The sequence below is a fragment of the Populus euphratica genome, unplaced genomic scaffold (genome assembly GCF_000495115.2).
Source record: "Populus euphratica unplaced genomic scaffold, PopEup_1.0 scaffold56.1, whole genome shotgun sequence".
Classification (NCBI taxonomy): domain Eukaryota; kingdom Viridiplantae; phylum Streptophyta; class Magnoliopsida; order Malpighiales; family Salicaceae; genus Populus; species Populus euphratica.
The window spans coordinates 147,890-159,016 of NW_011499930.1; the positions used below are offsets into that span (position 1 = coordinate 147,890).

The following is an 11,127-nucleotide window of genomic DNA, read 5'->3' on the forward strand; positions in this document are numbered from 1 at the left end:
ACAATAGTTGATTATATTATCTCATAATCAATATCTAAAAATAGGAGTCAATAATAGGTCATCTAGTACTAAGTAAATTTCTTGTAAATGAATAGTTGATACACATTTATATTAAACAAAAATTACGTATAAAATAACAACATAAAAGATACAAACATGCATTAGCTGATTCTATTACTTGATAATCAACATCTAATGATAGAAGCCGATAATAGATCCTTAATCTTAGGTTAATTTCTAATATAAAAGATAATTGATAGATATTTATATCAAACCAAAAACTCTACGTAATAATTTCACACATAAAATTGATTGATAAAATCTTCATTTCAACACAAACCTCACAACAAATAAACACATATCCATGCATAACATTTCCACACCTAGACCAAACTATTATACCTTAAATAAATCTAATATTCACAACTTCATCGTATGGTATTGATTCTGACCTTATCCTACTTAAAAAAAAATAGTAACATCATACTCTTGAGGTTACAATATAATGGTATGAATCTTAAGACTTCAAGTATTCATCAACAATCATAAAAAATAATAAAAAAATAATCCAAAGTAAAAAATAAATTATTCCATAACATGTTAAAATTATTCAAAAATTCATTTAGATTTAAAATTTACTTTCTAGAATAGCAGGGATATTTCAAAATCTGCTGAATTAAAATGAAATAATAGTTATAATATGAGTAATACAACAAATAAACACATATCCATGCATAATATTTCCACACCTAGACTAAACTATTATACCTTAAATAAATCTATTACAATTCAATATTCACAACTTCATCATATGGTATTGATTCTGACCTTATCCTACTTAAAAAAAATAGTAACATCATACTCTTGAGGTTACAATATAATGGTATGAATCTTAAGACTTCAAGTGTTCATCAACAATCATAAAAAAAAAAAATTAATAAAAAATAATCCAAAGTAAAAAATAAATTATTCCATAACATGTTAAAATTATTCAAAAATTCATTTAGATTTAAAATTTACTTTCTAGAATAGCAGGGATATTTCAAAATCTGCTGAATTAAAATGAAATAATAGTTATAATATGAGTAATACCAGCAGTTGAGATCACGCTCAACTATTTTTATATCAATAAATTAAAATAATTTTAAAATATTAATTTAAAACTAAAAAAATTAAAACATTTTTTAATAGCGAAATAGGGCATTCTTCTTTTTCTTTTTAATCATTTTATTTTATGTCCTTCTAATTTGGATTGGATTTGGCATGTTAGGTTTTTATCAAGTTAATTATATCTTAACTTATTTTAAAATTAATAATTTTAAAATTACATGCTTAGTTTTCATATTAATTCATCAACTTCGTATTCTTTTTCAACTTATTTATTTCTTTTTTGAGTGGCAGAAAGTGGAAAAGATGAGATGAGAAAATTGGATGGCAATTATGGAAATGTAATACATGTTAAAGGACTCAATTGATAAATTGATTTGTTTCGATATGAAATTGACAAGAGGAAATAATTTAAATGGACTTTATGAAGACGTAACATACAGAAACACAAGGACACGCCAGTAGCTACGAGCGATAAGTCTCCCCTAACAGCTTGCTTGCGGATTGCATTTGACGAACCTTCTTTTGATCCTTAATTTTGTATCTCTATTATTATTATTATTATTATTATTAGAAATCATAAAATTTATTGCTGCTGATGTTGAATTGTTTTTGCTTCGTTCTGATAAGAGTTGCTTTACATGGTGGACAACCCTGCAAATTCCGGAAACGCCCACAATCTGGATTCTAGGGTTCTGATTTCCATCGTTATACCAGCTCTCCCCCATCGGTAAAATCACTTTCTATTCACCAATTCAATTCAATTGCTTATTTCCTCGATGTTGCTGTGTTGTTTTTGTTTTATTTATTTATTTATGGGAGATTTTTCAATTTATATATATTTCGTTTTTGTGATGTCAAGTTTTCATTCTTTATTAGTATAAAACCAGAATAATTAGCAAGAAGTTTTGATCTTTAATATTTACGTGCTGATGATCACAGGGTAATGGGGGACTAGGGAGCCAAACAATGATTAGACCTGAAAATTGTGGTACTGGGTTATGTGGAGTCTCTGAGGATGGGAATGATGAGAAGAGTGAAGGAACAAAAGCTACCCATCAAAAGTTTAGGAATTACTTTTATTATGACATGCCCCTTTATGAAGAAACTGGAGCTTGGATACCGGTTTCTGTCCCGCCCATGATAGAAAGCGATTCTGAAGAGTGGGTGGATAGAGGTTTTCACTTCAATGGTGGTTATTTTCCTGAAGGTGATATGGGGTGGAGTCAGTATATTGGAGAGGACAAGGAGTTGACTATGTGGGATGTGATTGTAGAAATGTTACTTGCAGCTCGTGGAAAAGTGAATGCAATTGCTTCTGGTGATTTACAGGGGTGTGGGATTTCGTGGTTATCCAGCCATTTACTTGAGCAAGCTTGGCAAGATATGGCTCAGACACTCAATGAAGCTAATTTTGGTAACGTGACTGAAATTCTTGAAGCGGAGCCTCCTAAATGGTTACCTGATAGCAATGCTTCTGCTTGTATGCTTTGTAGCATGCGGTTTCATCCAATTATGTGCTCCAGGCATCACTGCAGGTTCTGTGGAGGAATATTTTGTGGTGATTGCTCTAAAGGAAGGAGTTTGTTGCCAGTAAGGTTTCATGTCACAGATCCCCAGCGAGTCTGTGATGTATGCTGTGTGCGACTTGAATCTGTTCAGCCATATTTGATGGACCAAGTAAGCAATGCTGCCCAGCTACCAACCCATGACCTGACAGACCTCAGCACTTTGAGATCGTGGGTTAACTTCCCATGGGGACAGACCATGGGATATGAGATTTATAAAGCAGCAAACACAATTCAAGGTTATAATAAGGTAATTTTTTAAGATCCCATGCTTTCTTTAATTTCTTTTGCCATTATTGCTGAGGCTTAACAAATTCTGTTCAAGTCATTAAAAGTCCATCTAAATTGGGTGTTTTGCCCTATATGACCTCCTTTTCAATGAGAACTGAAACAAGAAAACCTGCTATCTAGAAAAGCTTGTTTTGGCCTATATTTCTTCTTGTTTTCTCCTTTATATTCAGCTCTTTCTCCTTTTATTTATAAAAAAATTGAGACGAAAAAAAATAAAGAAAACTTGATGGCAACTTGTATTTTGCAATGGTTGTAACTGATTAGTGGGAGAGGAACTCATGGATCTGTTCTGCTGCATAGCCAAATATCTCTTGTGATATCATGCTCCGTTTAATTCTGATTTGGTGCATTTCTGCTGACAGGTAGGTTATTTGAAACCTGAGAAGTCAATTCCAGATGCCATCCTACGACGAGCAAAAGGCCTTGCAATAATTACAATTGTGAAAGTTGGGGTGATGGTTACTTACAATGTTGGAACAGGACTTGTAATTGCTCGCAGAGAAGATGGTTCATGGTCTCCACCTTCTGCCATATCTACACTTGGTGTGGGATGGGGAGCTCAGGTAAATTTATTTTTCTCAATTTAGATTTCCTGTTAGAATTTTAGAAGGTGTTGTGCTAGGCAAATATGGAAACCATGGGATCACTATTCCTGACAATATTCTGATTTAAAAAAAAATATAACATTGTTTTTTTTAAAAAAAAATGGCAAAATAAAATAGATTAAAATTTTTTGGCAAAATAGCATAGTTTGTACATTTCGCAATTAGAAAACACAACATTCAAACTTGTTGCTATTCAAAAACACATAATGTAAAGAAATTGTGAAATGGTACACTTACATGTTTTTAAACAGAGAATACTAAGGAATATTAGGGTATTTTTAAAAGAGTAGGGGAAAAAAAGGAAGTCAAAATTAAGTCCATCTTGGTTACAGTTTTTAAACAGAGAATACTAAGGATTATTAGGGTATTTTTGTTTATTAGCACTTTTTTAAAAAAAAATTGGCTGAATAACACAATTTAAAAAAGTTTTGGCTAAATAGCACGGTTTTTATATGTCACAATTGAAAAATGCGACATTCGAAGTAGTTGCTATCTAGAAAAGTGAAATTTAAGGAAATTATAAAATGGGCTGGCACAATTTACGATGAGGGGAGAGGAAAGATAAAAAAGAAAGAAAGAGATTCTGAAGGCATATCGAAGCTCTGGTTACGACATTATTGATACCATTAGAAAGATGTTGAGAGGAAGAATCCAATAATATAAAAAAAGATCACTAATGTTGATTGAAGTGGGTCACTTGCCGCCCAAAGGTAGCGAGTGGCTCACTTGTCTTTGGCGACAAGTGTGACTCAATCCTATCAACATTAGTGATCCTCTTTGGTGTTGTGGAATTTGTCTTATCGAGATATTTCTGATGGTATGCTTTGGTGTGCCTTTGGAGTCTCATTTTTTCTCTCTTAACTCTCCTCATCATAACTTGTGCCAGCCCATTTTACAATTTCCTTGCATTCCACATTTTTGGATAGCGACAAGTTTGAATGTCGCGTTTCCCAATTGTGACATGTAAAAGTTGTGCTATTTTGCGAAAAGTTTTTTAAACTGTGCTATTTGGTAATTTTATTTTTTTTAAGAAGTGCTAATAAACAAAAATACCCAAATATTCCTTCCTATTTTCTGTTTAAAAACTGTAACCAAGATGGACTTGATTTTGACTTGCCTTTTTTTCCCGGCTCCTTGACAAATTGTAGGCACTAACCTTTTAGTGCTCCTGAAAGAACATTACTTCGATTATGCAATTGTTTCATATTTGCAAAGATCTCTGCATAATGATGACCATGTATGTTGTGGTGAAATTCATATTGCTGATGGCATGTTTTTTCTGCAAAAAATTCCTTGAGTTCATATCCCACCATTTTTATGCAAGGGATGACCAGATGTGTCTGTCACTCAACACAATAAAATCTTGATTGCAACTTCAAATAGAATTATCAGTGTTTGGATATTTTTCTTGCCTTCCTTTGGTTTCTATAATGGAGGGGTCACTTTGTTTGCAGGCTGGAGGTGAATTGACTGATTTCATAATTGTGTTGAGAACTACTGAAGCAGTCAAGACATTTTGTGGTTATGCACATCTGTCATTAGGTGCCGGTGTAAGTGCAGCCATTGGCATCACTGGACGTGCATTTGAAGCTGATTTACGAGCTGGTGATGGCGGTTATGCTGCGTGCTATACATACAGCTGCAGTAAAGGTACTTTGTTTTGAGTAATCCGTTTGTCTTTTAAAACAGTTACTATTTGATTTCCAGGGTTCAGGATGTAATGAAAAGCAACCTGAATTTTCCTTTAGCTTTCAGTTTCAGTCCAGTTACTTTACATGAAAGAGCATAGAACTTAATGGGCTTTTTATGTTTCCTTCGCATTTTGTCCTTCATTCATTCTTTTAGAAGATTACCTTTTTCCTGTAAAATAAGTTAGTTTAGACCCTTATCTCCTCCACAAACTAATCCACCCTTTCTGGGACAATGTTTTTACATGCCAATTGCTCCATTAAGCTGTTAAATATGATGATTGTTGAATACACAGGAGCATTTGTTGGATGTTCCCTTGAAGGTAGTGTTGTCGCTACCCGCTCAAAAGAGAATTCCAGATTCTATGGGAGCCAGTCTATATCTGCATCGGATATACTTCTTGGCTCATTGCCCAGACCACCCGCAGCTGCCATTCTGTATCGTGCACTTGTGGACCTCTATCAGAAGCTCGATAGGTGATCATTATCAATAATCTTCAGACAGAAGTCAATTTAAAGAGAAGGGAATCCCTGGTATACAGTCTATCTTTGCATTTTCCAAGTCTGGGACCATGATTGCCATTCTTTTGCTCATCTGATATAGTTGATCGGGGCAGTGTACCGCATGTTTGCCAGAGAATATCTGACTTTGTACACTAGTGAATTGTATAGATTGTACGTTGGGAGTTGATGTACATATAACACACCTTCAACTCTTGAATGAAATTGAATTTATTCCCATTCAATAAAATGTCAGAATGTTTGTTTCATTGAGTAGCTTCTCTTGCAATGATGAACGAAAAAGGTGTGAAACAAGCCTTGGTTGTTTCTGGTTTCTTCTTTTGTGATGGATTACATCCATGAGGTATGTAGCTGAGCTTTGATGAATTTATCTGTGTGTGGGGAAAATAAGAGACAATCGACTGCTTTTTTCCGCCCCTTTCAAAGAAAGCAGCAACCCATGGGTTGATGATGCTTGTCCAAGATGCCAGCCCTAACTCTGGAATTAAGAGGGGGGCTTAAAAGGCATTTAACATCACACGATCATTGGGATAACTTAATAATAATTCCGGCGAGGAGCAACTGTCATTAAGCTTTTGATAATTTGCTCGAGCAAGATGGGGTCTTGATGGGCGGGCGCCACCGCCGCCCAATATTTGTGGTGATGCCTTGACCAGTCATTGTCCTACACATCACTATACAAGTCGTCACTTTGCTTTAGCAACATGGAAACATATATCATCAGCCCATTCCCATGGGTCAAAATGACTATTGCAACGAAAATGATCTGAATGGGTGGTGGCAATGGTGGAGGTTGTTCCCAGATTGAGACTTCGTTTAGAAATTTAGTTGAAATGGTATTTTTTTTATAAAAAAAATTAATTAATTATTTTAATATTTTCAAATATAAAAATATTTTTTAAAAAATAAAAACATATCATTTTAATATTTTTTAAAAAATAAAAATATTTTAAACTGCAACCTACTCAAACAGCTCCTGAATATATGGTTGTTGCCCTTTCTGATTGGTAATGGCAACGGGATTTGCTGATCAGTATGATCAAACCAAAGATGCATCTAATGCTGCAGGTGTGGTCAAACTCCAGAACTAATCGGTTAATATTGAAATTAACTTAACTTTCAATCACAAAACAGAAATCACACCATACAAGTATCAACGCTATGATGGAAACTTCTCTTCTTTCTTTTTTTCCCGACGGGGAGAAAAGGAAAAAAAAGAATCCCAAAAGAAGAATGAATTGAACTGAAGGGGCAAAGTCACCACCATGAACTATTTGTAACTTAATTCTCAGTTCTCTCTTTTCTTTTCTTTTTTTGAAATGAAATAAAGAAAAAGAAGGATGAAGAGGCGCTCCTACTCACTGTACTTCTAACTCGGCTGCCCTGTCGACCGAATGATGCACGATACAAAACAATACATGCTTTACACTCATTCAGCCCGAGATTCACTCCAATTTACCTCGTACTAGGGTTTCCAAGTGTAAGCTCAAGATCATCAGAAACACATTCCTCATGGATCCTCTCTCCTTCCCATGGTTTCACCAACCCTGCTGCGTTACTTCCAAATGCAAACTCAGCTGCCATACTGTCTGACATTGGCACGTCAGCTGTCTGATCAATGCCTGCCGGAACTGCAGGAGAGCATGTCCCGCTTTGTCCAGGAGTCCACATTCGGGACCCTGCACCTGATAACGCCTCCTCTTTAAAGCCAAATGGATTCCGAGACACAAGACTAAATGTTGGTGATGAGGGTCCGCTTTGGGGGATTTGAATACCAGCTAGCCAACCTGAATCTGGTAGAACCTGACGACCAGGACTAGGTGGTGTAGACGAGGGCATAGACGAGGGCAGACATGAGTAGTTCTGCCCCATCCAAGATTGGCCAGCAGCTGGGTCGTCCCAGTCATTTCTAGTACGGGGAGTTCGTGCAGTAGGGGAGCTCAATGGAGGGGTGACGGGAGCACTTATGGAACCAGTGTGAATGAAGAGGTGGTTAGGATGCTTGGGTGAGGCTGAGGATGAGCCGGAAGAGAGGTTTCTAAGCCATGGGATGAGGGAATTGGCATCAGCGTCAACATTACCATTACCATTGGCAGCATAACGGGATGAAACAGGACTAGGAAACGAAGATGAGGCAGGACTTGGATTATAGGATGCACATGGACTCTGACGGTAAGATGAACATGGACTAGCTGATGCAGACCCACCTGTAATATCCATGCGTTCCACAGGTTTGCATCCCTATAGATAAGCAAATAGATGATTCAGTAAAATAAGACAAAATAATTCAAACATCTCAGGAGGTTTGATAAGGAATATATGTCTAGATACAGAACTAGGAACCCAAATGGATGAAAGCTACTATGGCAACACCTTAGATTACGCAATATGAAGTTTTTATTCCTTGCAGGTTTTGAATATCAACCATGATAATCACTCTAAAAACTTTAAACTTTTCATTCTTAGCAAAGCTACAGTACGTGTAATGAAGATAGTAGTATTATATTTGACTTGGAAATAGCTCAGCTGATGGATACACTTAACATCTGAATATCCATGAGTGTTCAAGCAACTCCACAACCGCTATCCATCACGACATTTTTAAGGTCTTAAATGGCAAAAACTTCACCAAACATTTGCACTTGAGCACATATCATCACAGCAGCTTCAATATGTTCTAATGAGCCCATCGACATGACACCTTAAATACCTCAATGGTGCCTCCCAAATTCTGTGTTTTTATTTTTATTTTTTTCCCCTCTCAAAAACTCATACCTCGTCCATCAAAAGCTAGAAAAGCATTGATATTGATCAATTTATAACTTCTTGTTCAAAAAAATTGAAAAAGGTTCTGAAACAAATAAAACTAAATAAATTGCGATTCTTTCACTATACCGAGCCCCTTTCCAGTTAGGGGACCATGGAGCATCACATGCAACCAACCTGTACTGCTCATCTCCTTGCTTGCCAAGCCTAATGAATCTCTTAATGAATTTTTTTAAATCTAGTGACAAATCATCAAGCAGAGTACATGATTCAAATTATAAAAAACATAAAAAGAAATGCAGAACAGGTATTCCACAACCAAATGCTGAGGTCAGGTCATGTTGCAGCACCTTTCTAAGGATAAAAAATCACCGACAATTCGATGAGCCCATAATATTAAAACAGATTTATTAGTGAGACCCATTGTCACTCGTGAACAAATCAACTTGTCACTCGTGAACAAATCAACTCTACTACACAAGCTACTGTGCAGGTGCAGCAACTTCCCGCACAATTTCCTCCTACCCAAAAGAAAAGGGAGAAAAAAAAAACAAAAAGGAAGCCAAAGGTGGGGGGCAAAAGGGTAATTTGGGGCCGACAAAACTTTGTTAAAAGAAGAATTAATGTCAAACAATCAATAAACTGCACCCCACGTCACGCCATCTTCCCGACCCCAACACTTCATATTCAAACAACATTAACCAAACACCCTCTCTCCCTCACAATTTTTGTTGCTTTTAAAAAACAATACTCCATTTCATAAATGGAATCCAAGGATTTGTCATTTATCTCCTTAGTTTTCAACTTTATCGGCACCTGCCTAAGTATTATTATTATTATAGTCGAAGTTGAAATTAAAGGAAGTGAATAATTGAAAATGATTGTTCGAATCTCGAGATAAAAGTCTTACATTAGTACATATGTGAGAGGTTTTACTAAGAAAATGAAAAGAGAGTACCAATTCTGATTTCTGAGGGATCAGGAATCTCCGAAACAGGACAAGTTAAAAGAAAAAAAAAAAAAGGCAAGAAGCGCAATCTAAGAGATGCGTTGTCCTATAATGACCAAGCTACCGCTCCAAACCACTGGAATTTAGCAGAGAAGTGAACGTTTTATTTTTTAATGGTTAAAAAAAAGAAAAAAGGAATGCATAATTTTTTTTTTGTCACCCAGGGTTAATCTGAGAGTTACTGTTTACCGTGTAAATGTAAGAATCAAAGCACGACAAACAGAAACCTCAATCTTAAAATCTCGTGTTTTGTGCGTCATCGAAACAGAAAAACGTACGCTTTCTTCACACCATCAACCAAATCCAAAATCCAACCGTCCATCAGTATGCGCAACACAGACCTCAATCATGAGCCAAGATCACCCGGCGTACTTTAGCATTCAAAAAACAAAAACTCATTTCCAATTTCACAACTTCAAACAGCAGCGAACGATCAAAACAGATTTCAACACAGATTAAGATCTATCTATCACTCTTGATCAAGGAATACTAACACCGCATGCTATCACCAACCCGACCAAAATTCTAACGTAAGCAGCTCATCGGAAAATTAAAGCGAACGTAGTTATTTGCGTACCTTTCGATATGTAGTGCCGTCTTCTTCAACAGTCCAACCAGCTTCGTTGCAGAGAGCTTTAAGCACTTCATTATTGTCACAGTGTTTTGGTAGCTTATAATTCCCGTACATTCTAAGTCCAGCATAGATCTTCGCTGCAATCGCTCTCCTTCTCCTTTCTCTTCTTTTGTTGTTCTCTCGCTCCTTCCACGTCGGCATTCTCGTCCCCGACGTCATTCTTGTATTGACCTTTCTCCCTTTCTATCAACGGAACTGGAAAATATAAGGAGAAATAATTGAATTGATTGAATAGAGTCTTTTGAATTTTCTCGAGAAACAAACGGGTTTGGCGGTTTTTTTTTTGTTTTTTTTTGTTTAATTATAAGAGCGAGTGGTTGAATGAGGGAGCTGGGTTGCGAAGGTCAGCTAAATAGAGAAAGAGGGAATGGAATTTGACCTTGAGAAGTTGATATATTTACGGGAATGCCACTAGAGGCTTTATTCCGGGATCACGGTTTTGGCACGTGTTTAGGCTTTTTATAAAGGGTCAACAGGGAGGGAGGTGTTGGGTGGAGTTTGGACTGATGGGGGTGAAGTTAGAGGAGAAGCTAATGAAGAGAGCGGTGTCGTTTGGTTTATTAATGGGGTAATATAGGAATTGAAAGTAGCTTTCCTTTTGTTTGTTTTTTGTTTTCTTTTTATAATCTTGGCACGGCGAACTTGGACAGACGATGGGACCCTTTTGTGTATTAAGTTTGACCATATGGTCTGTGTTCAAATAATGCCAAATGATGTAATGAAAAGGTTGTTTAGAACAGTGTTATAAATTATTCTTTAAAATATATTTTTTTAAGATATTAAAATAATATTTTCTCAACTATTTAAAAATTTAAAATAATAATTTATATTAAAAAATCCAGCTGCGCCTAATAATCTTTTAGGTCCGAAGGAATGCCCTGGGTTTGAATATTGATTCGTCGAGAATTGCCTAACGCGCGACCCAGTTGCTTGGATT

At 36.0% G+C, this 11,127-nt stretch overlaps 2 protein-coding genes across 2 annotated transcripts; one reads left to right on the forward strand and one right to left on the reverse strand.

The window, feature by feature from the left end:
* Positions 1-1,544: 1,544 nt before the first annotated feature.
* LOC105135960 (uncharacterized) lies at positions 1,545-6,029 on the forward strand. Its single transcript, XM_011041075.1, has 5 exons — positions 1,545-1,837; positions 2,050-2,925; positions 3,329-3,529; positions 5,026-5,221; positions 5,556-6,029. The coding sequence occupies exons 2-5, from the start codon at positions 2,077-2,079 to the stop codon at positions 5,738-5,740; spliced, it is 1,431 nt and encodes a 476-aa protein (XP_011039377.1). The 5' UTR covers positions 1,545-1,837; positions 2,050-2,076; the 3' UTR covers positions 5,741-6,029.
* Positions 6,030-6,857: 828 nt separating this feature from the next.
* LOC105135961 (BES1/BZR1 homolog protein 4-like) lies at positions 6,858-10,526 on the reverse strand. Its single transcript, XM_011041076.1, has 2 exons — positions 10,134-10,526; positions 6,858-8,022 (listed from the first exon to the last, which is right to left on the reverse strand). Exons 1-2 carry the CDS (start codon positions 10,347-10,349, stop codon positions 7,237-7,239), a joined length of 1,002 nt encoding a protein of 333 aa, XP_011039378.1. The 5' UTR covers positions 10,350-10,526; the 3' UTR covers positions 6,858-7,236.
* Between the last annotated feature and the right edge of the window lie 601 nt (positions 10,527-11,127).

Coding starts and splice junctions, on each gene's coding strand:
- LOC105135960 (XM_011041075.1), top strand. CDS start 2,077: ATGATTAGACCTGAAAATTGTGGTACTGGGTTATGTGGAGTCTCTGAG. Junction 2,926..3,328: donor CAATTCAAGGTTATAATAAG/GTAATTTTTTAA, acceptor TTCTGCTGACAG/GTAGGTTATTTGAAACCTGA. Junction 3,530..5,025: donor GTGTGGGATGGGGAGCTCAG/GTAAATTTATTT, acceptor CTTTGTTTGCAG/GCTGGAGGTGAATTGACTGA.
- LOC105135961 (XM_011041076.1), bottom strand. CDS start 10,349: ATGACGTCGGGGACGAGAATGCCGACGTGGAAGGAGCGAGAGAACAAC. Junction 8,023..10,133: donor ACGGCACTACATATCGAAAG/GTACGCAAATAA, acceptor GCTTATCTATAG/GGATGCAAACCTGTGGAACG.